General features: G+C 53.8%; 1 protein-coding gene across 4 annotated transcripts; it reads right to left on the reverse strand.

The window, feature by feature from the left end:
* Window positions 1–27449, reverse strand: PDZD4 (PDZ domain containing 4). 4 transcript variants are annotated; one of them, XM_070785400.1, is made up of 8 exons: window positions 26902–27449; window positions 5213–5466; window positions 4155–4245; window positions 3625–3723; window positions 3148–3210; window positions 2621–2722; window positions 2357–2434; window positions 1–2130 (listed from the first exon to the last, which is right to left on the reverse strand). In XM_070785400.1, exons 1-8 carry the CDS (start codon window positions 26959–26961, stop codon window positions 565–567), a joined length of 2313 nt encoding a protein of 770 aa, XP_070641501.1. In that variant the 5' UTR covers window positions 26962–27449; the 3' UTR covers window positions 1–564. The 4 variants fall into 4 exon arrangements, with proteins under 4 accessions (XP_070641501.1, XP_019812025.2, XP_070641503.1 ...); XM_019956466.2 differs by having other exon boundaries at window positions 2324–2434; window positions 26902–27447; XM_070785402.1 differs by lacking the exon at window positions 26902–27449 and adding an exon at window positions 26345–26445 and having other exon boundaries at window positions 2324–2434.

Here is a 27449-nt window from a genome sequence, read left to right on the forward strand (position 1 = left end):
CCCTCCTTCCCAGCCATCACTTGGGGATTCCACCTTGGTCAGGCTGCCTGAAGGAGCTGCCAAGCTCCAGAGCAGGTCCACAAAACAAAAGAAACAAACCAAAACAATTAGCAAGCACAGAAAAGGGAAAGAGCCACAAAAAATCAGGGTTGCCTCTGTCTACAAATAATGGACATTCTCTTGTGCTTAGGACAGTCTTTCTTTGCCTCTCCTTTTCAGTAGACTTCCCTGTCCCCAAGTAGCCACTCTAGAGGGAAGTACATGTGTGTGTACATACATGTGCCTGGGTTCAGGTCACACACACACACACACACACACACACACACACCCTACGGCTGAAGGGAGGCAGATACATGTCTGTCCCCAGGCCAACTGTGGATGTGGTCACTCTCCCTGAGGAGAAGGAAGTTGCTGATGAGGAGAGGCATCCCTTCTCTGCGGGGGCTTCTGTCTGGGTAGCAAAGTCCCACGCTCACACACAGACACAGGCTAGATGCTAAGCGAGGGCAGGAGATGGGGATCTGGCCAGGTCACTGGACCCGCGCCCTGGAGCACAGAGGGTGCTCACACGGTGGTGACCGAGAGCAGAGGGTTGTAGACCCGCTTGCCGTCGGCCGAACGTGTGCCATGGGCCAGCATCTCCTGGATGGTGATCCAGTTGTCCAGGATCTTCTTGTTTCGCTTCTTCATGGTCTTGCGGTGGCTCAGGGCGATGATGTTGAGCTCGGCCTTGCTGTCTCCGTTCTGCTGCTCCCGAAGGCACTCCAGCCGGCTCTGCATCATGAACTCGCGCCGCTTCCGCTGCTCCCGGGCCCGGATCAGGTGCTGCTTCCGCTCTTCCTTGCTCCAGTAGCGGCCCATCTTCATCTCACTCACCGCATCATCATCGGTGGTCATGCCACTGCGCTCCTCGCGGATCTTCAGGGCCCGGGCTTTCAGGAGGCGGTCGCGCACGGGTCGCTTGGCCACGTAGCGGGTCCCATCGCTGCGCACTTTGACCTTCCACTCCATGCGGGGTGCTTCAGGGCCCACAGCCGCGGCCCCTCCACCCACCCGGGGGCCAGCGGCCACACTCAAGGGGCCGGGGCCCAGGTCTTCGAGGCCGCGTGGGGCGGCCAGCTGCAGGCAGCTGTGATAGTGCTCGCCCTCCTGGCCTGGGCCGCGGTGGTGCCGCGACAGGTAGGGGCTGCCTTCAGGGCCCACGTGCTCCAGGGCCACCCCTGTCTTGGGTCCGTGGCGGACCCGCTCTTCAGCCGAGTGCTGTCTCCGGCCCACATCGGGATCCCGGGAGAGGGATCGGAACTTGGCGGGGCTCCCCGGGGGAGGGGGGGCAGTGGCCTTGGGCTGGGCGGCGCCAGGGGCTCCCGTGGGGGTCCGGTTGAGGTTGGAGTTGCCCGCCGCTGCTGCCACCCGCCGCAGGGGGCTCTCAGGCAGGGGCTCGGCCAGCAGTGGGGTGCTGCGGCAGCTCTCGCCTGTGTTGTAGGCGCTGGTGCTGTCCTTGTCTGACTTCTCGGGCAGCTCAGAAATGTCAGACAGCTCGTGCTTCTTGGGCTCGCTGGCCGCCAAGTCGTACAGGCTCTCCTCCTCCAGCAGCCAGGCCTTCATGCAGCGCTCCCGCAGCTGCTGCATCTTCTGTGCCCGCAGGATGTTGCGGCACTTGAACTCCAGGTGCCGCAGCTCCTCCTCCAGCACGGCCAGCTCATGGCCCGCGCTCTCATTGCGGTTGACATCCAGAGCGCCGTGGCTGGCCGCAGCCCGGGGGAAGGGCAAGCCCAGTGGGTTGCCATTCTCCAGGTGACACTTGATCTCCAGGAGCTCACGGTAGCGCTCATACTCCTCGTCCGTGAGGCCTGGCACATCACCGCCGCCCAGCCCCGCGCCCTCGGCCAGCAGGGAGTCCATGCTGAAGTGGAAGTCACGGCTCTGTAGGGCGTCCCCTTGCAGGCCGAACTTGCGCAAGGGCCCAGGCGTGTTGGCAGTGCTCAGGGGCTCGTCCCCCAGCAGGTCGTGCTCGGAGCTCTCCTCGTTGCGGGTGCTCTCGTCTGTCCGGCCCACCCCACTGTCCAGCTCCTGGCTGTTGTGCAGGCCTGGGCCCGCCTCAGGGGCCCCTTTTTCCTCTTCGTGTCCAAGCTGGGGCGGCAAGAGGAGTCCTGCTCAGTGGGGGCCCCATCGGGTGGGAGGGCGGGGTTGGGGGGGATGTCGCCAGGGGGTGGGAATTACAAGGGCTTCTTTTGGGTCTGCTGCATCTCCTACAGCCCCCCCAAACCCCTCCTCATTCTGCCCTCCAGCACCCGGTTCCCCACCCGCACCCCCCCTTCCTCACCTGCTGGGCTGGGGGGGATTTCAGCTTCCTCACCCGCAGGTCATCCTCATTCTCAGAGCCAAAGTCATCCAGGAAGTCGTCCCGGTCGCTGTCCTTCCAGCGCTTTGCCAGCTGCAGAGACAGGCCTGTGCTGTCCCTGTGGCCTCAAGGACCACCCCAGAGCACCCCCCTTTCATCAGAGCCCAGAGAGGGCAATGGGCCCTGGAATCGCACCCCCCTGCCCCCCATTGGTGCCAGAAAGCCCAAGCCCTAACCCAGGGTCGGGGGCCCAGGACACCTGAGTGGGCACACACCCACCTGGCTCTCGGGCCGGGCCACCAGCAAGGAGATGTTGGTGTTCTCCTCCTGACTCAGGATGGCCACCGCTTCCTCTCGGTTCTGGACATCCATGCCGTTTATCTGCAGCAGGCCAGAGACCATCAGCGGAGATCCTGGGGCTGGCTTGGGGGCAGGGCCCAGTTGAGCTACAGGGGTCCCCCTCCCCTGGAGCTGCAAAGCAAGCACCCTGGGCCAGGATGGGCTTTTGGAGTGTGGCAAGATGGAGGCAAGTGGAAGATGCCATGGATGGAGACCACCTGGCCCACCCAAGAGCACGTGTGCTCAGAGACACACGTGGAGTGGGAGACCTGCTCATGTCGGGGGCACGGAGGGACAGGCTAGCAAGGGGCCTGCCATGCCAGCAGATCCCATGAGCACACAGGAGCCGGGGGCATGGTTGTGCAGCAGGGAGGTAAGTCCTAGCCCTGGTTTCAGGTACGGGGGTAGGGGGTTGCCCAGCCTCAGGCTAGGCTCTGAGTGGGAGAGAGCCTGTTCCCCAAGCTCACCTGGATGATACGGTCTCCCTCACGGATCCGGCCATCTTTGGCTGCGATGCTGTTGGGATTCACCTGCAAGGCACGGGCATCAATGGGGCCTCGGCCCCCTCCACTAAGGTGCCCGTTTGGTAGGAAGGGGCAGTCTTGCCTCAGGGCAGCCCCACAAGCGAACAGGGGGCTGACTTTCTGAGTGCAGCAGACAGGTGAGGAGAAGGACCCCTGTGATTGCTGGGAAGGGCTCTTCCACTACAAGCCCGGGTCCTGTGGGGAGGACCAGCTGACTGCACACACACACACGGAAGCCATGGGCTGCCCTGGCCTCGCTGACCGGCAACCTCCCTGTGGTGCTAAGTGGGCTCCTTCTGAGCAGCCTTAGAGCCTCGGGGTGCCCTGGCCCCTCCTGGGTGCTGCTGCACAGGGAGGCTGCTGCACAGGGAGGCTGCATGGAGCCCTCAAGAAGACCCCTGCCCCCTCCCAGCTTCATACCTCTCCCACATAGATGCCCAGGTCCTCCTCCTCATCTGTGCGGTAGCAGACCATCAGGCCCAGCTTGTCCCGGTGGCTGCTTTTATACAGCTCTACCTCCTGCCGTGGGGGATGAAGAAACAGACAATGAGAAACTGCGGGGGGGTCGGGGGGGTGGGAGGGGGCAGCCTCGGCTCAGCCCTGACCCCAGGACTGTGTCACATCAGCCAAGCTCCCAAGGCTCTCTCTTACCATCCCAAACGGCACACAGGTCCCGTGGTCTCCCCTACCCCAGGAAACACCCAGGACACACACACAGAGGACACACGGGACTCATGGGATAGACACAGGCGCAAGACACAGACTCAGCAACACAAACCAAGTGAGGGATCTCACGCGTGCCCTCCCCGACTCAGCCCAACTTGGCCCTTGGGCCCGAGTAAAAAGCCACGCACAGGACAGGACCGTGAGGTCTGGCCACCTGGGGGCAGTGGGAGCCAGGCCTGAGCTGGGCGGCCAACAGCTATCCCAGGGCTGGCCACCCGTCTCACCTCGTACTCCAGCTCATCCATCCGGTCTGCCTCCTGCGGGCCGCCCTCCATGAACTCCGCTGGGTCATAATACTCATGACTGATGGGGGGGCTGCCCAGGAGAAGTGGGGCATCAGGTGGCAGCCCAGCTACCTCTTCCATACCCCTCCTGCGCTACACGCACCCAGGCAGAGACCAGGAATATATCTTGAACAGGATTGTGAGGTCGTCCGCACCGAGGACCCAGGCGTGCCTAAGCTCTCCTCACCCTGCCCTGGACCATTCCTGTCCTGACCACCAGCTCAATGCCTCTCACCATGCCAGTCAGCAGGGGCCCCTCCCAGCTGGCACTGGACCCACTCACGCAGTGCCCCCAGGAGTTATTCAGGCCCTGGAGGATGGCTGGGCAGCGGAGCAGGACCTAGTCTCCATCCAGAGGCAGCCCTCCTGGCCCCGAGGCTAACCTGGCCACTGCCAGCCCTTGGTCTGCCTCTCTGCAGAGGAGGGGATCACGGGACCACCTCCCTGCTGCCCGGGAGACTCTAGCGAAACGAGTCAGCGCTCACACGGTCATGAGCCATCAGGCCTGGAGGAGAGGCCCTTCTTCCGAGTGGGCAAAAGAAGAAAGTCAAAGGGATGGAAGAAGCTGAAAGCAGGAAGAGGAATGGAACAGACAAAGATGCAAGAAGATTTGAGGGGTGATGCTGGCAGAGGAGAAGAGAGAATGGAGGAGGAATAGCTGAGGACCCCAACCTTCCGGCAGCAAGGTCCCGGGACGGTCCTCCTGTGGCCCTGGGGGTAGATACAATGGGAAGCTTGCGTGTCAGACCCCCTGGGCCCAAAACCAGCTGGCCTCCAGCCAGAGGCTAGAAGCCCAGAGATTCCTGAGCCCGGGGGTGTGACAGTCAGTTCTGCAGGCCAAGGAGCCTGCTTTCTGCCATAGAGGGCACCCACTCGGGGTTTCCCCGCCATGCCCAGAGCTGCAACAACATAGCAGCTCTGGGTAGCCTGGGATGGCCGCCCCAGGTGGCATGCCTTCTCTGGAGGCAGGGCCCGGGGCCCTCCTAAGGGCGACTCACAGCTCAGATGGGACGAACGGCTCCAGGATGACCATGGGCGGGGTGGGTGGGCGCAGCTTGCCCAGTGCCATGATATGCTCGAAGGTGATGTCCGTCTGAGTGCCACTGTCCACCAGCTGCAGGTCGTGGCAGGAGCCATCCCCCCGGAGGCGGGGACTGCGTCTCAGCACCTGGATCACCAGGGGCTCCTTGGAGGCACGCAGGGCCTCCAGAGTCTGCTCCTGAGACAGCTTGGAGAGCTCCTTCCCGTTCACCTGTGGCAGAGACACGCCCCGGTGAGGACGCGCCAGGGCCCTGCTGACCCTGGCCCCCTCCGCCACCACATTGAGCCATCTGGGGATGGCAGGGCCACACCTCGAGGGCTGGGGGGCCTCGCCTAGAGCCCTGCTGGGCCACCCTCCTCCTCCTTCGAGCATCCGAGTTGGGAGGGAGAGCTTGACTGCCTTCTGCCAATGGAAGTCAGTCCACGAACAGGTTCAGATGCAAGGGCCATGAAGAGCAAAAAGGCTCGAAGGACTGGATCTCCATCCTCAAGGCAGCCAAGGCTTGCCACAGAGAAAAGGATGCCACACACCCGAGCCCAAGAGAGGGGTTGAGGAAGTGGCCCTGATAAGACCACAGTGTTCCCAGTCTTCAATTGTGACAGTGCTCCCCCAAGCTGGGCGTCTCCAGGAATGAGGGTTTTCACCAAGATGGCCAGTATAGTTACAAAATCGTGGTTTCGGGGCTGTCAAGAACAGCCCAGCCCCTGAGTATCGTTCCAGGAAAGTACAGAGTCCTAAAGACCCTTGGACAGCCGGTGGCTCCTCTGAGTCATGGAACCCAGATAGTCATCTTGTGGCTACCTGGATATGTCCTTTGTAGACAGCAATTTCAGGAAATTCTTTCCTCTCTCCCCAATTTTTCCATAGTCAGGAAAGATTTTTTAATCAGGTTTGTCTAATTATCAAATAAAGAGTTTTACTGTAGAACATTTGAGAAAGACTTAATCCTAAAGAAGAAAACAGAAATCACCCACAATCTCAAGGATGTAAAAGCTGTGACTGTTGGCATATCTCCTCCTTGGTCATTTCCCACTTTGTGACTGCAGGCAGCCTATTCATGGACCATCCACTCTGTGTTGGTTTGGTCTCTACTGTCTATCACTAGTGGTTCTCAATCAGAAAGAAGGTTGCAGAGACACCTTTTTTTGTACATTCTGTACCTATTATCTATGTATGTCTTTGTATAATCTAGGTGGTGATAGAGAACATTTCCAGAAGTGGAATTATTGGATCAAAGAGTATCAAGGAAACAGATATTAGTTGTAGAATGTTATCAGCACAGCCCTAGAGGATCAAGAGAGCCAGGGAGGTTGCAGTTATAAACAGAGGAGGGAAGGGAGGTGCGTGGGAGAAAAGGACCAGCTGCTATGTACATGAGGGGGTGTGTAAAGGCAGGTCTGGCTAAGGCTGGGGGCCAAGGGAATGGGCAGACTGGCCTTGAAGCCCTTAGCAGAGCCAAAAGGGTCAAGGAATGTTTGAGGCATCCGTTAACGCACATCCAGTATCGACCTTTCAATGGTACAAGCGTACAGCTAAATGAATTATCTTAAAAACAAAGGCCATGAATCCTCCAAACTTATGGTTTTCTAACTACTACATTTTCCAGTTATATGGCCCCTTAGGGTTCCTTTAGTCTAGTGTGTCTGGAAGGACACGCCACAGGATGGTGGGTGGCTGTGCGTCTCTTCCCAACCCAGTGATCAGTGACGCCGGGGTGGTGGTCGTGGTGGGAATATTCACACCACAGAAATCGACAAACACTCCCAACCAGGGTTTTTCAGAACATTAACTGATGCCCCATTGCCCTTAAGTCCAGAAGGGGACGTGTGGAGCTGCTGCAGTCAGAATTTTCAGAAGGAGGCATATTTCACATTTTCATGGTGTGCAGTGGGATGCTCAGGTGACGCTGAGAAACACAGGGATGTACTTCTCCCTGGAAACGGTAGCCAGCCACAGCTTTGCTATGGAAACGGCCCAGGCAATGGGAGGGGAGAGCTGGGTGGGCTGGGATGTCAAGAGAGGGATGGGCACACACACGTAGATCCAGGCCACCCCTGTGATAACCCTGCAGCCATCCGATCCTTGACCCATGTGGTACCAGGCAGAAGCAGAGCTCTGGGTGCAGAGGCTTAGAATTCCGGGGCTGCTCCTGCCACAAGCGCCTGGGGCGCCTTCAACCTCCTCTCCTCCTCAGCCATCCCATTGAGCCCCCAGAGCTAATAAGGGGCAGGAACAGGGCAGGACATGAGTGCCTCCCAGGGAGGGTGAGGGCTACCAACAAGATGGCGACATTCAGGGCAAGGATCAAAGAAGTATTCTGCACTTCTCATGCTTCCTCATCCTTCAGCCATGAAGAAGAGAAAGACATGTGTGCACGGGCCAAGCCACCATTCAAATGTCCCTGCTCCTGTCTGGACAGGTGTGAACCAAAGCCAGCCCATCAGAGTCCCCCACAAGGTAAGATCACAGTCTACACCCGCCAGAGGCACGCCCCACCTCCTTGGCTGGCTGCCACTGCTCCAAACCCACACCAAGCCAATTCGAAATGGACCCAAGTCCTAAATGGATCGAGCTTTAAAACTAGCTTGGACGAGTGAGATAAGTGTTTTTATGGTGCTGACATAGAGAAGCCATTTTTTCTTTTTCTTTTGGCCGGGCCTCACGATGTGTGGAATGTTAGTTCCCTGACCAGGGATCAGACCAGGGACTGAATGTGGGCCATGGCAGCGAAAGCACCCAGGCCTAACCACCAGACAGCAAGGGAATCACCTGGAGATAAAACATGGGCGAACAAGAATGGAAAAAGGTATCACTCTGACTGTGTTAAACTATAAGACTTCTGGATAACAAAAGACATCATAACTACAGTTAGGACAGGCACAGAATGGACACAGGATTATCCAGAATAAAGAACTCTTACAGAACAATGCCAACAAAGGTCCGTCTAGTCAAAGCTATGGTTTTTCCAGTAGTCGTGTATGGATGTGAGAGTTGGACTATAAAGAAAGCTGACTGCCGAAGAATTGATGCTTTTGAACTGTGGTGTTGGAGAAGACTCTTGAGAGTCCCTTGGACTGCAAGGAGATCCAAGCAGTCAATCCTAAAGGAAATCAGTCCTGAATATTCATTGGAAGGACTGATGTTGAAGCTGAAACTCCAATACTTTGGCCACCTGATGCGAAGAGCTGACTCATTTGAAAAGACCCTGATGCTGGGGAAGATTGAAGGCGGGAAAAGGGGACGACAGAGGATGAGATGGTTAAATGGCATCACTGACTTGATGGACATGAGTTTGGGTAAACTCCGGGAGCTGGTGATGGACAAGGAGGCCTGGCTTGCTGCAGTCCATGGGATCGCAGAGAGTCAGACATGACTGAGCGACTGGACTGAACTGAACTGAACTAAACAGGACACTGGAAAAATCCAGAACTCAGTAGGGAAGCAGGGATTCTAGGAAAAGGGACCCTGAACCCTTTTGAGGAGGGTTGAGGAGATGCCCCTTCAGGACACTGGGATGTAAATACCAGAAAGAGTGCAGGTCTGCCATTGGTAAAATGGATCCAAAAGTTGTGGTATATTCGTACACGTGGTTTGTGGCAATACACATGCTTATGAACATCACAGATAGGAGAAAATGTACCTCGGGGTGACAAACCTGAATCCCCCTGGACAGGGGAGGGGAGGGATGGGTCAGGGATGGGAAGAACAATGAGACCCACAAGGCCCACCTCGAGGTTGGATGGCAGTACACACGCAATACTCGAGAAACAATTCAGAACACATCCACATGGAGGGACAGCAGCCGTCACCTATTAGGATGTGGAAGGGGTGAGACTTGGGGCGCAGAGGTTTCTGGCCCGGGCGTTGTATCCTGGGTGAATCCTTTAGCCTCCCCCGTTTCCTCATCTGTCAGGTATACATCTCTTAGTGCCCGTTTTCCAGGACCAGCCAAAAAACACTCAGAGCAGAACATGTCACGACTATCCATTCACCCAGACATGCCCACCACGGTTGGTATCTCCAGCTGGTGAGGGGCAGGGAGCAGACTATATATAGTAGGGGCTGGGGGTGTGTGGATGGTGGGTACCCCTGGGATGGGGGGAGAAGGTGGGGCTTTGGCTGAATTGGAGGGGATTCTGGGGTGGCAGCTGTGGAGGAGGTGGAGATGGTCTTGGCACTCCAGCCAAACTTTTTCATTTGCTGGGCCCCTGTGGCGCCTTCTCTCCCTCCAACGCCCTTCTTTCTTGCTTCGCGGACAGCTACACGCACTTAAGGCGAAATGCCCCGGTGTGTCCCTTCCAAGCCCAAGAGTCACGCCAGGCCTGGCAACCCCCCTACCCGCCCAGGGAGAATGCCAAGCAGACGCTTTCAGGGTGACTCGCCTTCCATCAGGTTCTGGAGGCTACCCATGGGCCTTGCCTCCCAGCGTGGGAGGTCAAAGGCTCAGGGTGCGTGTCAGCGGGCCCAAGGACCAATGGCACAACCCTGGCTCAGAGGAGAAGCGCTCCAAGTGGCCCTCAGCTCTGTACCCGTGTCTGTCTTCCAGGCAGAGCTGGGGCACCCGGCTTCTGCTTAGACCCAGAAGCAATCCCCAGTCGGGGGCACTCTGTGTGGGCCTGAGGTGTTTCACCTCCGAACACAAGATGGTCAACTTGCTGGAGGAATCTTGATAACTACAAAGAACCTTGCTAATGTTCATCATATCCTTTTATCCAGTATATTTCTTATAAATAATAGATCCTAAAATAATCAGAATTTATATTACATGAATGATAAGGATATTCAGAACAGAGAAGCATTCATTATTATTTATATTGTGCGAAAATACAGCAAACGTCAAATTTACCATTTTAACCATTTCAGGTGTACAACTCAGTGGCATTTCATGCCTCCGAACAGTCATGCAACCATCACATTTATTTAATTCCAGGACATTTTCAGCCCCTAAAAGGAGACCCCCTACCTATTCTCTCCAAATTCACCCCACCCTGGCACTCAATCTTTCTTTCGTGCAATTGCCTCTAGACATTTCCTAAGTGGAATTCTACAACAGGTGGTCCAGTATGTCTGGCAGTTTTCCACAAAATGTTTTCTAGGTCCACCCATATGACAGCAGGCATCAGTACTTCATTTCTTTTATGGGTAATATTGCAACCTATTCCAGAAAACTGCACTGAGTGGATAAATCGGTCATCCCTCAACACACGTTGGTTTGTTTCTACATTTTGGCAATTGTGAATCACACTATGGTGAACATTTGTGTCCAAGGGTTCATGACCCTGTTTTCAAATATTTGGGGCCATATGGTCATTCTCTATTTAATGTATGGAGGTACCAGCATTATTTCTAATGCCAAAAACTTTACAGTAGTCTTTAGTACAGGTGTCTGCCTCATGGAAATGTACAGCTGCCCTACCAGAGTCTTCTAACAAGCGTTTCTCAAAAAAGATACAAAATGACACATGAATTCTGATGACTATCATGTAAAATGCATGTTTAAGGTAAAAGACTGCAAAAGAATATATAGAAACATTGTTCCAGGGAAATGAAGATCTGAGAATTTGCTTTCTTCCCAACTTTATATACCATGGCTAAATTGTTTTTTGAAAAACTGTTTATGGACTTCAAAAAGATAGCATTGCTGGACAAGTCTCATAATAAACTATCAAGCACCTCTGGGAGAGCTCAGTGTGAGCCCAGTTTCGAGAACTGATGGAGTGCAGGTGGGAAGAGAGATATGTGCCCACAGGAGCATCGTAGTGCCACAAGTATGCAGCTTGGAGAGTGAACGGGGCTGTGAAAACTATTTGGAATGGGCGTGCCTGACATATATATTCATTGGTACCTGCATCAGTATTATTACACAATCCTTTCTTTAAAGACTGGAAGGAAATTCATGAAAATGGAAGAATATCAGCAGTGGTCGGGGCTTTCCTCATAGCTCAGTTGGTAAAGAATCTGCCTGCAATGCGGGAGGACCTGGGTTCAATCCCTGGGTTGGGAAGATCCCCTGGAGAAGGGAAAGGCTACCCGCTCCAGTGTTCTTGGGCTTCCCTGGTGGCTCAGCTGGTAAAGAATCTGCCTGCAAGGTGGGAGACCTGGGTTGGATCCCTGGGTTAGGAAGATCCCCGGGAGAAGGGAAAGGCCACCCACTCCAGTATTCTGGCCTGGAGAATTCCACGGACTGTATAGTCCATGGGTCACAAAGAGTGGGACACAACGGAGCGACTCCTCCAGCAGTAGCTGGTTATCTCTGGGAGTTAGTATTTCTAGGTGACTTTCGTCTTTTGTTCTTTACAGCATTTTCTCCTGTAAACATTACTTGGCTACCTAGAGAAAACAGACAAGAACAATCTAGCCTACCTAGAGAAAACAGACAAGAACAATCTAGCCTGTGCCTTGCTCTGAGTTTTTTCCCGAGGCCCCAGGCTCAGGGGCAGCTTTGTATTCCCGGCCCCTGGGCAGGCCTGGCCCGGGGCTGGGGGGGTGCAGCCTTTGGGCTCAGGCCCCTTGGGAGCAGTGGTGATAAAGTCACATCAGATTTCACATCCAGATCTGAGCTGGGGAAGCTCAGGGGAGGCACGCTCTTGTCCAGGTGTCCCTAAAATGGAAGGGGCAGCTCCCAGGACCTTGGATCCCCTGAGTGGATTGCAGTTTCCACCCTTAGGGGAAGTGGCCAGGAGGGTCCCAGGCCCACCCCAGGGAACACCAGGAAGCTGGTTCTGGAAGGCTCGAGAAGGGCCTTGTCATGGGGCTGTCAATTAGTCTCAGGCCTAGGACAGGACCGAGCAGACTCCCTCCCACCCTCCATTTATTTCCCCCATGTGCACCCTGCCACCGGCTCTAGGTCTGCATTTGCAGAAGGGGTTTTCTGTGGGTGGCCAAGGAATGGGCCCCGAGCTCCCCCAGCCCCATGTCTGAGTAGAAGGCAGCAGGAGGCCCCAGGGATGGGGGCACACTGACCCACGAGGCACCAGTCAGAGAAGGGGGAGAAGACAGCAGGCCCCCAGGTCTGCCTTCAGAGGGGGGCCCTGCCCACCCCAGCCCCTCAAAGTAAGCCAGGCCCTGGGGTGAGACCCCTCCAACAACCAGAGGGCAGGTGCCTGTGGCAGCTGGGAGAGGGGCGAGAGTGGGAGGAATAGGGGAGAGGAGACACAGTTGGCACACAGCTGGCGCAGGGACTGGCTCAACCCAAGCTCCAAAGGCTAAGTGGGAGGCAGTCGTGGTGGGCAGGGGAAGACCCTTCTAACAATCCAGGGTGTTGGGGAGGTTAGCAAGAAAGGGGAGGTCCCCCCTCACCCCCTGGCATCAGAGGCTGAACCGGGGCAAAGAGTCTGGGTGCCTGGGTCACTGCCCACTGCACTGAGGAGGGCCCCAGGGGGTGAGGACAAGGATTCCAGGCACAAGGTCCTGCTGTGCTGTCTCCACAGGGCTTCTCCGGAATCAGAGGGATTAGAAGGAGCACAGTAAGGGAGGGCATGAGGCTGCAGGAATGTCAATGGAGAACAGTGGATGTGGAAAACTCTCTAGAGCTGCCATACAATCCAGCATAACCACGAGAATGGAAAGCAGGCACCCTAACAAAAGCTTGTACACAAATGCTCATATCGGCACTATTTTTTTGTTTGTTTGTTTTTTGGCCTCGTGGCGCAGCTTGTGGGGATCTTAGTTCCATGACTAGGGATTGAACCTGGGTCCCAGCTGTGGAAGTGCTGAGTTCTAACCGCTGCAATGCTAGGGAAATTCCAAGCAGCATTTTTCTAAATAGGCAGAATTTGGAAGCCTCCTCCATGTTCACCAGCAGATGGATAAGCATAATGGGGGAATGTCCACCCAGCAGATCATTCCACCATATAAAGGAGCGAAGTCCTGATACATGCTAATAATACAGCATGGATGAATACAGCCCAGCAGCCCAGCCAAGTGAGAGAAAGTAGGCACAGAAGGCCACATGCTGTATGATTCCAGAATAGGCAAACCCATCAAGACAGAAAGTCGAGGAGTGCAAAGAGAGAGTGGGAGAGCCTGCATAATGGTAGGAAGTTCCCTTTGGGAGTGACCACCATGTTCTGGAACTAGGTGGTGGTGACAATGACACCACATTGAAAGTACTCAAATATCACTAATGGGAAACTTTATGACATACATCGTTGCCCACAATAAAAAATTAAAACTGCTCCCTGAACCCACAGAGACCACAGGTGCCCTCACAGAGATGCAGGTCACTGGAAAAGACACAGAGCTGGGGGATAGGCAGGACTTGGGGAACTGGTTTTACTCAATGCAGATCATTTTTTTAAAAAAAAGTTTTTAAATTTGTTAATTTTTGGCTGTGCTGGGTCTTTGTTGTTGCAAGGGCTTTTCTCTAGTTGCAGCAAGCCAGTGCTACTCTCGAGTTGCTGTGCACAGGCTTCTCATTGAGCTGGCTTCTCTTAGCACATGGGCTCAGTTGCTGCACAGCATGTGTGATCTTCCCGGACCAGGGCTCGAACCATGACTCCTGCACTGGCAGGCAGATTCTTCACCACTGAGCCCCCAGGGAAGCCCCGATGCAAATCTTGATCTCTGCTTTGAAGTTCCTAAGACTTGCAGATATCCCCCACTCCACCTACATGCGTCTCCAACCAAGCCACCAAACCAGTGTCATATGACCATTGTTGTTGAATTCAAGTAGGGATTGACTGTCCTTGACTTAAAATGCTGAAGTGAAGTGAAGTCACTCAGTCGTGTCCGACTCTTTGCGACCCCATGGACTGTAGCCTACCAGGCTCCTCTGTCCATGGGATTTTCCAGGCAAGAGTACTGGAGTGGGTGGCCATTTCCTTCTCCAGGAGATCTTCCTGACTCAGGGATCGAAGCCAGGTCTCCTGCATTGTAGGCAGACCCTTTATAAATGCTGAGATGGAGGTATATAAGCCAGGGATTGAGTGTAGGAGGAGATAAGAGGCCCAAGGAGAACCCGAAGGCACCTTGACATTGAGCAGTTGCAGAGAGAGATACAGAGCTTAGTCACCCAAAGAGAAGGAAAGTGAAGAAGGGAAGCTGGGCAAGACAGTGTACCAAGGACGGGAGGTTGGATGGGATCAGGACGCAGAAGGACCCTCTAGATTGGTTAAAAGAGGGTAGTCGGGGAGGGGGACGCCCAGCCGGCCTGTATAGACTCAGCCTTTGGGAGCTTTTGCAGAGAATGGGGTGGAAGGGGCTTTGGGGTGTGGGAGAGCCCTAGGTTTGGTTTCTACCAGGACAGACATGTGAGAGCATTTGAATGCTTGTTGGGAAAGGTAGGTTCAGAAGACGAAAAATTTTTAAATGCCAAAAAAGAGTGAGGGTCAGACCTGGAAAAGGTAGGGGGTATATGTGGGGGTGGGGGGGAATCGAGGGAAACACGTGGTGGGGGGCAGGGGGCAAGAGCGAGGCAAATGGCGGTGGAGCAGCAGAAGGGACATTGGTGTCCGGTGGGACATGGTGGGGATATGAGGGCAAAGAGAGGACACAGGAGCAAGGGGTCAGGGAACAGCAACGCAGACAGCTCGGCGACGCAATGGGGATCAAGCAGGGGCCTGATCAGCGAAGCCGGAGGCACGGCCCCACCTCCCGCCCGCGGCGAGGCGGCCGCGGCCCGGGAGGGGGCGGGGCCGAGGCGGCAGAGGGCGGGGCCCGGGCGCGCTCGCCCCGCCCCCCGGGCGCGGAGCCGCAGACAAAGAGCGCGCCGCGGCGGCGACGCGAGCAAGGCTGGGTCGCCCAGCCGGTCCGGTCCCCCGCGCTCTGGCCGGGTCTCTCCCGCGCTTCTCGGCCCGATCGACGGCCCCTACCCCTCTGGTCCCCCGCCCCCGCCCCCAGCCTTGGTGGATGTCCGGCCCCGGCTCTAGGAGGCTGGGGGCTTCAGGTGGAAGGCCCTCAGCATCCGTCCCAGATGCTCGGATTTGAGAATCGCTGAGCGGGGCGAGGAGGGTAGTCTGAGAAAAGAGCCCTGGGCCGGATGACTGGGGGTCCCACAGGCCCCACGGCCCCCTGGAAGGTCTGGGGAACGCCCCTTTCACCCAGGGTCAGGAGAGGAGGAGGGGGTTGACGCCATAATTCGAGGGGCGCCCACGGCTGGATTGCCTCTCCCAATCCCACTCTGCGGATTGGGAAACCGAGGCCAGGCAGAACAGAAACCAAAGTTAGCCTCTGCACCCAATCCCACCGGCTAGCTCAGCTCTGCTGTCGCCAGTGTCCAGGGAACACCTTGGATACAGCTGGGTGTCTGGCTCCGCGGGACCCAGAAAGGAGACGCCCAGAGCAGGGCAGGCTCTTTTCCGGGGCCCAGAAAGAAGTCTTCATTCATGCCTTCCCATCTCTGGAGCTGGAAAATTGTCAATCCATAGGGCCATCGGCACATCTGTCTACGGCATCTGCCCAGGGACGTCTGCATGCCCCTTACCCAGATCCCAGGCACCTGCTCCCTCCTGTCTCAACACACACATTCCCAAGCAAAAAGCTGGCACCAAGCTTCCCCTCCCGGGAAATCCTGACACCCTTAATGTGTTCAGGGATTGAACACAGACACAATCATCTCTCCAATTATACTGCTAATGCCCTTATAACCTTTTTTTTCCCCCAGATCCAGGACCCAATCAAGGATCACACACCTGGTTCTTAGGTCTCTGAAAGTGAAAGTGTTAGTCACTCAGTTCAGTTCAGTTCAGTTCAGTCACTCAGTGTGTCTGACACTTTGAGACCCCATGGACTGCAACACACCAGGCCTCCCTGTCCATCACCAATGCTCAAACTCATGTCCATCAGGTCAGTGATGCCATCCAACCATCTCATCCTCTGTCGTCCCCTTCTCCTCCTGCCTGCAATCTTTCCCAGCATCAGGGTCTTTTCCAGTGAGTCAGGTCCTCACATTTGGTGGCCAAAATACTGGAGTTTCAGCTTTAGCATCAGTCCTTCCAATGAATATTCAGGGTTGATTTCCTCTACTGGTTTGATCTCCTTGCTGTCCAGCGAACTCTCAAGAGTTTTTCCAGCACCACAGTTCAAAAGCACCAATTCTTCAGTGTCCTCAGCCTTCTTTATAGCCTCAGTCCTTCCAATAAATATTCAGGACTGATTTTCTTTAGGATGGACTGGTTGGATCTCCTTGCAGTCCAAGGGACTCTCAAGAGTCTTCTCCAACACCACAGTTCAAAATCGTCTCTCACTGTTTTCCATTGTTTCCCCATCTATTTGCCATGAAGTGATGGAATCAGATACGATGATTTTCGTTTTTTGAATGTTGAGTTTTAAGCCAGCTTTTTCACTCACCTTTCACTTTCATCAGAGGCTCTTTAGCTCTTCTTTGCTTTCTGCCATAGGGTGGCGTCATCTGCATATCTGAGGTTATTGATATTTCTCCTAGCAATCTTGATTCCAGCTTGTGCTTCATCCAGCCCAGCATTTCTTATGATGAACTCTGCATGTTAAATAAGCAGGGTGACAATATACAGCCTTGTCGTATTCCTTTCCCAGTTTGGAACCAGTGCGTTGTTCCATGTCCGGTTCTAACTGTTCCTTCTTCACCTGCATACAGATTTCTCAGGAGGTGTGGTATTCCCATCTCTTGAAGAATTTTAACAGTTTGTTGTGATCCACACAAAGGCTTTAGTCAATGAAGCAGAAGTAGATGCTTTTCTGGACCTCTCTTGGCTTTTCTATGATCCAACGGATGTTGACAATTTGTTCTCTGGTTCCTCTGCCTTTTCTAAATCCAGTGTGAACATCTGGAAGTTCATGGTTCAAATACTGTTGAGGCCTGGCTTGGAGAATTTTGAACATTACTTTGCTAATGTGTGAAACAGTGCAATTGTGCAGTAGTTTGAACATTCTTTGACATTGCCTTTCTTTGGGATTGGAATGAACAATGGACTAGTTCTGTGGCCACTGCTGAGTGTTCCAAATTTGCTGGCATGTTGAGTGCAGCACTTTCACAGCATCATCTTTTAGGATTTGAAATAGCTCAGCTAGAATTCCACCACCTCCATTAGCTTTGTTCTTAATGATGCTTCCTAAGCCCCACTTGACCTCTCACTCCAGGATGTCTGGCTCTAAGTGAGTGATCACACCATTGTGGTTATCTGGGTCATTAAGATCTTTTTTGTATAGTTCTTCTGTGTATTCTTGCCACCTCTTCTTAATATCTTCTTCTATTAGGTCCTTCCCTCATAGCTCAGTTGGTAAAGAATCCGCCTGCAAGGCAGGAGACTCTGGTTCGATGCCAGGGTCAGGAAGATCAGGAAGATCTGCTGGACAGGGGATAGGCTACCCACTCCAGTATTCTTGGGCTTCCCTTGTGGCTCAACTGGTAAAGAATCTGCCTGCAATGCAGGAGACCTGGGTTCAATCCCTGGGTTGGGAAGATCCCTTGGAGAAGGGAAAGGCTACCCACTCCAGTATTCTGGCTGAAGAATTCCATGGACTATATAGTCCATGGGGTCACGAAGAGTCGGACACAACTGAGCGACTTTCACTTTCCACTTTCTGTTAGGTCCATACCATGTCTGTCTTTTATTGTGCCCATCTTTGCATGAAATTTTTCCTTGGTATCTCTAATTTTTGTAGAGATTTCTAGTCTTTCCCATTCTATTGTTTTCCTCTATTTCTTGGAATTGATCGCCGAGGAAGGCTTTCTTACCTCTCCTTGCTATTCTTTGGAACTCTGCATTCAGGTGCATATCGTTCCTTTTCTCCTTTGCCGTTTGCTTCTCTTCTTTTCTCAGCTATTTGTAAGGCCTCCTCAGACAACCATTTTGACTTTGCATTTCTTTTTCTTAGGGATGGTTTTGATCACTGCCTCCTGTACAACATTACAAACCTCCATCCATAGTTCTTCAGACACTCTGTCTATCAGATCTAATCCCTTGAATCTATTTGTCACTTCCACTTCCACTGCTCAATTGTGTCTGACTCTTTGCCACCCCATGAACTGTAGCCCGTCAAGCTCCTCTGTCCATAGGATTTTCCAAGCAAGAATACTGGAGTGGGTTGCCATGTCCTTCTCCAAGGGATCATCCTGACCCAGGGATCAAACCCATGTCTCTTATGTCTCCTGCCCTGGCAGGTAGGTTCTTTTACCACTAGGGCCACCTGGGAAGTCTCTTAGGTCTCTAGTCTCCTGTATCTACAACAACCTATGCACTGAAAAACAACTTTCATGACACTGACCTCTTGGAAGAGTCCAGGGCACTGGCCTCATAGCAAGTCCCAGGGTCTGGATTCGCTTCCTTCCTTCCTGGTTACATTCAGCTTAGGCCTTCTGAGGAGACCGGCCACCCTGGGCAGGCTGTGTCCCTCCCCACACGGTGTGAGGGAGGCTCAGTGTGATCACTCAGTCTCTCCCTGGTAAAGCTGCCTTGTCCCTTCCTAATGCACAAGTCATCTGGGTGATATCTTGAGACCCAGGGACTCTTTTCCGCAACAACTTTCATCTCATGGTTTGACCACCCAAGGATGCTCCCCAGCTGGATCAGTTCAACTGGATGAATTACACTGGTGGCTGCAAAATGCCTTCATTTGTTAGAATTCTAGCAGGGAAACAACACTACATGCCAACAACATATGACTGACCCAGTGAATGGTGTGCTCCCAGTTGAGGCTGCCTGGACAAGCTATACCATCCACCCCTAAAACTCTACCCACCCTTTCTGCCCAGGGGCAGGATCGGAGAGAATGAAGCACACAGGAAGCCTTCATCTCAATGGATCCTTTAGTATTGGGGTGGTGAGTGTGTCTGGGTTCCCATGTGAGCTACCTATGGGTTATTGGTAAGGATGTGGGTGACGTGAAGAGGCTCAGTGAGCTGCACGTGGCCTGGAAGAGCAGATTATGTCCCTTGGGGGCCGCACATGGACAATCATCCCTGGAAATTGATTTGATAGATATGAGCTGAGGCCTCCTCCCTTTTATTTGTAATAAACTCTCTTGCTAGGTGATACTGATGGAATTTGTGGGTTCACGGATTTATCCAAAGTCCCGCTCAAGGTCCTCACTGCTCAGTGTAGGCTAAAACCAGCAGCACGAACATCCATCCCCTGGGAGCATGTGAGTAATCTCAGGCCCCACCCTGGACCTGTTGAAGCAGATTCTGCATTTTAACAAGGGCCTCAGGGTAGTCGTGCTGGCCCAGAGCGCCCCCTTGAGGAACCGGGACTTGCAGGCACCTGGAAGGGATTCAGACCACAGGCAAGGGCTTCACAGGGTCTCTCTTCCCACCAAGCCCTCCCCAAAGGGTGGGTGGTGCCCACCCAGGGGCAAGCTGAAATCCGACCCAGCAGCCCTGAACCTCCTGCCTTTCCAGGGTTGAGCAGGCCTCTCAGGCACCTCTCAAGTCCTGCCTGGAGAGAGGCTGGGAGTGAGGGATGCCCCACTGAAGCCACATTGGACAAGTGAAGCAAAGCACTTCCTAAGGTCATCCTTGGTTGTGTGCTCACAGCTTCCCACCTACGTACCTCTGGGCTAACCTGGTTGGCCCAAAGGCAAAGGCCATGTCTTGCAGTAATCCAAATATTCTCCATAAAGACTGAAATATTCTTTTCATTCAAATGAAGCCTTCCTCAGTGATCAATGCAAAATGAAAATATTCCTTTTATTTCCACTGCTCAAAGCAAGCTTGAGAAGAGACAGACTGCACTAACAAAGAGGGGCGATGCTTTGTAACATCTGAAGCCAGCTCTGAACCCCAGCTTCTCGGTCTTTCTTCTTTTGGTGCGGCTCATGTGCAGAAGGACTCAGTGTACCTCCATCTCAGTATCTGTCCAGTGCCTGACTCATCTCATATTTTCTACTTCACAACTCAGGGCCCGTCTGGTTTTGTACCCCACCCTGTGGGATCTTAGTTCCCGGACCAGGGGGTCCCCAACACACTGCCTTGGAAGGGCAGAGTCTTAACTGCCGGGAGGGCCAGGTAAGTCCCCCCCACTTCTTTCTTGTTAGGAAAACTCTCACGATAATATTGGACATTCTTCTGTCACTGGACATTGTGACAGTTTCATGAGGAAGGCCTTCTCCATCCACTTTCCACTCCTTAGTGCCTGATCAGATGTTCACAACCCCTCGCCCACCCAGATGAGATTCCAGGGGACCAAATGCCCTGCTGATTTCTCAATGGCAGTGATGCCAGGAGGCAGGCCCTCTGTATTCCCATGTGGCACATGTAGAAGCTGAGGAACTGAGTCAGGGAACCATTCAGTACCTCCACACACTGTATTCCCTGGCAGGGGCCCTGAAGGAGAAGGTAAGAAAGATTTACTTGGCCCTACCAGGGGCCCCTGCTAAGCTAAGTGCTCCCATGTGCTTTTGGTAAGAAAAGTGCTTTTGTTAAGTGTATGTGTTGTTCAGTTGCTATGTCGTGTCTGACTCTTTCGACCCTATGGACTGCAGCCTGTCAGGCTTGTCTGTCCTCCACTATCTCCTGAAGTTGGCTCAAACTCATGTTAAATTGAGTCAGTGGTGCCATCCACCCATCTCATCCTCTGCCGCCCCCTTCTCCTTTTGCCTTCTTGTTTTTAAAGCTTTACTGGAGTAAAATTGCCGTATGATCAGCTGCACGTATTTAGAGCATACGGTTTGAAAAAGTTTTGATATCAGGGGTATGTGTACATCTATAAAGCCATCGCCACAATCAACAGAGTGACCATCTCCATCATTCCCAAAAGGGTCCTCCCACCCCTTCCACCATCCCTGCAAATACTGACCTGCGTGCCCCCCACCTGCTTTTTTTTTTTGAGGCCAGCTTGCAGCATCTCAGTTCCCTGATCAGGGACTGAACCTGGGCCACTGCAGTCAAAGCTCCAAATCCTAACCACTAGGGCTTCCCTCAGAGAAGGTGATGGCACCCCACTCCAGGACTCTTGCCTGGAAAATCCCATGGATGGAGGAGCCTGGTAGGCTGTAGTCCATGGGGTCGCACAGAGTCAGACACGACTGAAGTGACTTAGCAGCAGCAGCAGCAGGCCATCCCCACTGGCTGCAATGTATGAGACCCAGGTTTAATCCCTGGGTCAGGAAGATCCCCTGGAGAAGGAGATGGCAACCCACTCCCAGTATTCTTACCTGGAGGATTCCATGGACAGAGGACCTTGCCGGGCTGCAGTCCATGGGGTCTCAAAGAGTCAGACGCAACTGAGTGACTTAACACTTTCCTTTTCAGGCCACCAGCATCCCCCCCCCACTACCACCATCTGCTTTCTGTCACTATAGTTTGCCTTTCTAGAATTTTCTATCAATGGCTCAGACAGATCCAGGACAAGGGGTCATGGTGTCAGACAGAGAGAAGGACACAAGCCCAGCAAGCAGGGACACCAGGAATGGCTCTCGAAGGCTCTTTGGTGTCTCAGTGTACAGTGACCAGACTATCATCCTTTCTACCCTTTGTGACCTGGCTTCTTCCTCTTCCTAACAACCTGCATGACCCGGCCCCCGACTAAGGGTCATTTCCAGATTTTCCAAGCTCTCCCTGGGCCCCCCAGGCCCCTAGCACCCACATTTGGTTAAATATCATTGGAAGATAAGATTGGGACAACAGAAATGGAACTGGGGTTCTGACAGGCTGCACTTCTGACATACCTGTGATAGACCACATCAGAAGAACCCAGGGCCAAAAACACCACAGGATCACCTCAGTGGCCACAGAAAAACCATTCAACAAAATCTAACAACCCTCCATGATAAAAACACTCAAACTAGGAATAGAAGGGAATTTCCTCCACCTGATAAAGAACATCTATGACAAACCCGCAGCTAACTTCATACTCACGGGACAAAGACTGGAAGCCTCCCCACTTAGATCAGGAACAAGGCAAGGATGCCCACTGACCACTTCCATTCAACAGTGCACTGGAGGTGCTAGCCAGAGCAAGTAGGCAAGAAAAAGAAAGGCAAGAGACGGGACTTCCTTGGCCGTCCAGTGGTTAAGACTCAGTGCTTCCATTCCACAGGGTAGGGGTTCAATCCCTGGTTGATCCAAGAACCGCAAGGCTCCACCAATAAAATGAAATGAAAGGAAGATTGGAAAGGAAGGAAAACTATCTCTACTATATATAGGAAATCCTGAGGAATTCACTCAAAACAACTATTCCAGCTAATAAATGGGTTTAATAAGGTTGCAAGATACATGACCAATACAAAAAACTGAATTGTATTTTTATACAGTGGCAACAAGAAAAATGAAAAGGAAATTAAGAAAACAACTCTTACAATAAAATCATAAAGAATAAAGTACTCAGGAATACATTTAACAAAAGTACAAAACATTGGTAAAGGTAATTGAAGACCCGGGGAATTCCCCAGTGGTCCAGTGGTTTGGACTTTGTGCTTTCACTGCCAAGGGCCCAGGTTCAATCCCTAGACAGGGAACTAAGATTTCACAAGTGGGATAAAAAGACATCCCATGTTCATGGGTAATACTCCCCCAAACTCAATGTAATATTCAATACAATTTCAATATCTATTCCATGCAATATTCAATATGAATTCAACCCAATTCCTACAAAATCACAGCTGGCTTTTCAGAAAGTGACAAACTGATTCGAAAATTCATATGGAAATTCAGGTGACCCAGAACAGACACCTGAATCTTGAAGAGTACAACAATCTTGAACAATCTTGAAGAGTACAAAGTTGGAAGACCCACACTTCAAAATTTATTTACAAAGCTCTAGTAAAAGCTGTGGTGAAGGCATAAAGATAGACATTTCTCCAGAAAAGATAAGCAAATAGTCAATAGTACAGGAAGGATACTCATCAGGAAATGCATTTGGAAAGCACAATGAGACAGATACCACCTCAAATAATAGGTTGGCTCTAATCTAAAACGTATGTTGGAGAGGCTGTAAAGAAATTAGGATCCTCTTACACTGCTGGTGAGAATATAAAATGTAAAATGATGTAGGCTTTGTGGAAAAGAGTTTGGCAGCTCTCAAAATAATAACCATAATTACCATATAATCCAGCAAATCCATTTCTAGGTATTTACCCGAAAGAATTGCAAGCAGGGACTCAAACAGATATTTGTACTCTCAGGTGCACAGGATGACTGTTCACACTAGCCAAAAGGTGGCAATAAGTCAAATGTCCATCACTGGATGACGATAAATATTATGTGGTATATAGCCACACAATGGAATATTATTGAGTAATAAAAAGAAATTTCATACCGAGAACATGCTACAATGTGGAAGAACCTTAAAAACATGATAAAAAAGTTGGACAACAAAAGATCAGGTATTGGAGAAGGAAATGGCAACCCACTCCAGTATTCTTGCCTGGAAAAGTCCATGGACAGAGGAGCCTGGCAGGCTGCAGTCCATGGGGTTACATGACTGAGCATGTGTGCATGAGGGTGGAGGGTCACGGGTTGGTAGCAATAAACTGGTAGAACTAAAAAAAAAAAAAAGATCAGGTATCAAGATCAGGTATCATACAGTTCCTAAAATGAAACTGGTTCCATTGAAATGAAATGTCTGAAACAGGCAAGTCCATAAAGACAAGTAGACTAGTGGTTGCCAGAGCCTAGGAGCTATTGGCACGAATGGGCATGTGACTGCTAATGGGTACAATGTTTCTTTTTAAGGTGATGAAAATGGTCTGGAATTGGTGATGGTTGCACAATTCTGAATATACTAAAAACCACTCAACTTTACATGTTGCAAAGGTATGTGGATTATACATCAATATAACTCTCTATGTGTGCATTTTTTTTAAAATACCTGTGAATCATCTGGAGAAAAGGGTCTGGAATCAAGGCTGGAATAGAGACTTGAGACTTCTTAACCTGGGGGTCAGAGGCCTCTGGGGACCTAGGAAAGAGCCTCAGGGCATAAGGAAGCCACATGGCAAGTGGTGTAGGTGTCCTTGTGTGTGTCTCTGGGCTGCACTGTGTCCTGGTGGGGTTCCTTATTTTGGTAAGATGCTGGGGCCACAGGCACATATGGACAAGCCATGGAGAAGCATCTCTGAAATCGGGAAGTACCAGAATTTAAGTGGCAGGTAGGCAGAGGTCCTGGAAGCTGGTCTTCTGGACAAAAACTTTCTTCCCTCTGAAAAGAGGTTCAAGCCAGGAGAAGGTCCCTGCTAGCCAACAGACCCGGAGTCATTTGGGATAGCTAATGGCTTTCCCTTCTCTCTAGATTTTTTACAATTCAATTCTCTTTGATTTTCCTTTGAAAGGACAGTTTCTTTTCTAAAAAACTGCAGCCATACTGTGTAACACAGGGCACTCCACTCTGTACTCTGTAATGATCTATATGGAAATAGAATCTAAAAAAGAGTAGACGTAAGTATAAATAATTCACTTTGCTGTACAGCAGAAACACAACAATATAAATCAACTATAGTGCAGTAAAAATTAAAAGATCAATGTAAAGATGTAAAAGGTAAAATCAAACTACATCCAGTCTCCGATTCTGTCCAAACTTCTATGGGAGCTTTAAAAGGGATCAATGTCCCCAGGGCCTGGTCGGTGAGGGCTGGCAAAGACTAGGAAAGGAAAAGGACCCATCTCTCGGGGGAGCTACTTGCCTAGGGCTCAGGGGTCTCCCTCCAGGAGACCTGGCCCAGGACTTCCCTGTCCAGGTTCACCTCAAGCCTTCCTCTAACAGGGAGCCTCCCTGAAGGCTAACCCAGCCAGACCTGAGGACCCCCACTCCTGCCCTGGGGAATCCAGAAGATCACAGCAGCATCCTCTCCCAAGCTTGGCTGGCTCAACTCAGGCCTGCAGCGTGGGGCAGGTTGCCTTCCACTTTCCACACATCCCCACTGGGTTGGCCCTTAATGAAGTGCTACTACCATCAAGAGCCAACTCAAGAGCTTTGGATTTGCTTGCTATTTGATGGAACGATTGCAAGAAAAGGCAACCGTGAAGATGGGATGGCATGGCCTCATCGACCAACGAGGGCAACGCACCTACCGCTCCCAACCTCCTTCCCTGCAGCCTTGGTGCAGACCACTGGGATTCCACAGGACCGCCTGGTCTAGTGACCCCAACCTGGGTCATTCCCCAACCCGATCGCACGAGGAGGAAATAGAAATAACCAGACCAAAATTTCCAAACAGCTGGAAGGAGAGATGAAACCAAGCAGGGGGCTGCGGTTGGGGGTGGGGTGGGGGGCGACCCCTGGGATTCCACCGGAAGGCCTCCTCTAGTGATCCCAACCTGGGTCATTCCCGAACCGGATCGCAGGAAGGGGAAAAGGTAATAGCCAAGCCAAGATTTCCAAACACCTGGAAGGACAGATGAAACTAACCGCGGGGCTGGGGGGCGGGGGTGGGGGGGCTGAGCAGAAAGAAGGCGGAGAGCCACGAGCAGGGAAAGCAGAAGGCCTGCGCGTCCACGGAGACCGGCCTGGGACAGGCGGGGAGGAGCGCCACCAGACTGGGGCAAGATTCCGCGTCCCACCCGCCGCCGGCTTCTACCCGGGTGGGCCCAAGGACCTACACTCCCACCACGTCCTCCCCCGTCTCCCCCGCGCCACCGCCAATGCCTGCAGGAGGTTCCCCAATTTTCCTAAGGAGATCCCCTTCTCCCAGCCAGCACCTCTCCGACCTGCACGTGCGCCCGGTCCGGACCAACAAACCCAGAGTAGAAACGTATACCTGGGTGAGCCCGGCCTGCCCCTGGGTCCAGATCCCCTCCACCTTTGACCTTGAACTCCCTCCACGGAGCCCGGGGGACGTCTCAGACCAAGCCATCCAGGACATGTCTCTAGACGGTTCTCAGGGCTCACAGAGAAAGTACACACACACGGGGTGGCAGGAGCCTCCGCGCACACACAGACGGGGCACAAGCACGCACTCACGAAGTCACGCCACGCACAAGCAAAGGAGCCCGGCTCCGGGTCCGAGAGCGCGACCTGGAGTCTCCCATCTCTCTGGGCGTAGAGTACTGCCGGGTCCACGCCCCCACCCACCGCCCAAAGGCCCTGCGGGGCACAGGGCGGGCCGGGCACCGAAGGCCGCGGGCTGCCCTTCTAGTAGACCCGGCGACGGCCGCTCACCCGAGGCCCTGAAGGCCTGGGAGCCCACCGTTGGCTTGGGCAGGGCCGGAGCGGAGAGGGGTTGCTGGGGGAGGTACCTGATCGCGCCGGCCGGGCGTCGGCGGGGTCCCGGGGCGCGGCCCGCGGGCCCCCGTACCCCTGCCCCACGGGGACCGCGATTTGCCCCCGCCTCCCGGCGCTCCGAGAGTGCCCACCTCCCTTCCCCAGCCCCGGGGCCAGCGGGGCCAGCGGGGCCAGCGAGATCAGGGAAACGCAGGCCGTTGCTATGCAACCCCCGTCCCGCGCCGGCGCCGGCGGCAACTCGTTTCCCGGCTCAGGGTCCCGAGGTGCTCGCGCAGCGGACCCGGGCTCAGCCCAACTTCCCGACCCGGACCGATCGGGATCCAGGGCTCGCCTCGCAATCAATCGAGCGCCCCAGGGATGCGTCCCGTACCCCGATCTCCACGCAGGGACTCCCATCCGCCCCCACATCTGTGCCTGGTTCCCACGGACACCAACATCCAGCCGCCCTAGAGACGGAGGACGAAAATGCCTCCGTAACCTTCTCCGCTCGGGGCCCTTCGGCCCCTCCATCGGGCCCTCCCCTCCAGGTGCCGCCCTCCCGCCCCTCGCCCCCGCGGCCGGGCAGCCCTACCTGCAGCATCACTTTGTACTGCTCCTCCGGCTTCTGGACCACGCACATATTACATCCCATGGTGCCGGCCGCCGAGGGGAGGAGGGCGGCCACGGGAAAACGCCTTTCACTGGCCCGATCGCGGGACCTCGGGCCCCGGGCTGGGGCCGGGGGCCATAGCCTAGCTCGGGGGCGGGCCGCCTAGCGGGGGAGGGGGGCACGCCCCCGGGGTGGGGGCAGCTCCACGCCCCTCCGGTTAACCCTTAGCTGTCCGCGGCCCGGCGCGGGCATGCTCCCTCGCACCCCGCCAGGAAAAAAAAAAAGGGTAGCGGGGGATGGGCGGGCGCGCGGGGCGTTGCACGGCTACCGCCCCCCCCCCCGCCCCCGCGTAGGCGCGGGGGCGCGCCAGGCCGCTGGGGGCCGTCAGGGGCCGCGGGCCGAAACCCTCCCAGCCCGCCGGCTCCGCGGCTCCAGCTGCCACCTCTGGCTCCCACCCATGGCCACCCGCCCCGGGAGCCCGGCCCTCGCGCTTGGCGCCGCGTCCGGGCCCGCCGACTCGGGGGATCGGC

Source organism: Bos indicus, chromosome X (genome assembly GCF_029378745.1).
Source record: "Bos indicus isolate NIAB-ARS_2022 breed Sahiwal x Tharparkar chromosome X, NIAB-ARS_B.indTharparkar_mat_pri_1.0, whole genome shotgun sequence".
In the NCBI taxonomy this organism is placed as follows: domain Eukaryota; kingdom Metazoa; phylum Chordata; class Mammalia; order Artiodactyla; family Bovidae; genus Bos; species Bos indicus.

Coding starts and splice junctions, on each gene's coding strand:
- PDZD4 (XM_019956466.2), bottom strand. CDS start 26,961: ATGGGATGTAATATGTGCGTGGTCCAGAAGCCGGAGGAGCAGTACAAA. Junction 4,246..5,212: donor CCGTTCGTCCCATCTGAGCT/GTGAGTCGCCCT, acceptor TCTCCTGGGCAG/CCCCCCCATCAGTCATGAGT. Junction 2,131..2,323: donor AATCCCCCCCAGCCCAGCAG/GTGAGGAAGGGG, acceptor TTGCCGCCCCAG/CTTGGACACGAAGAGGAAAA.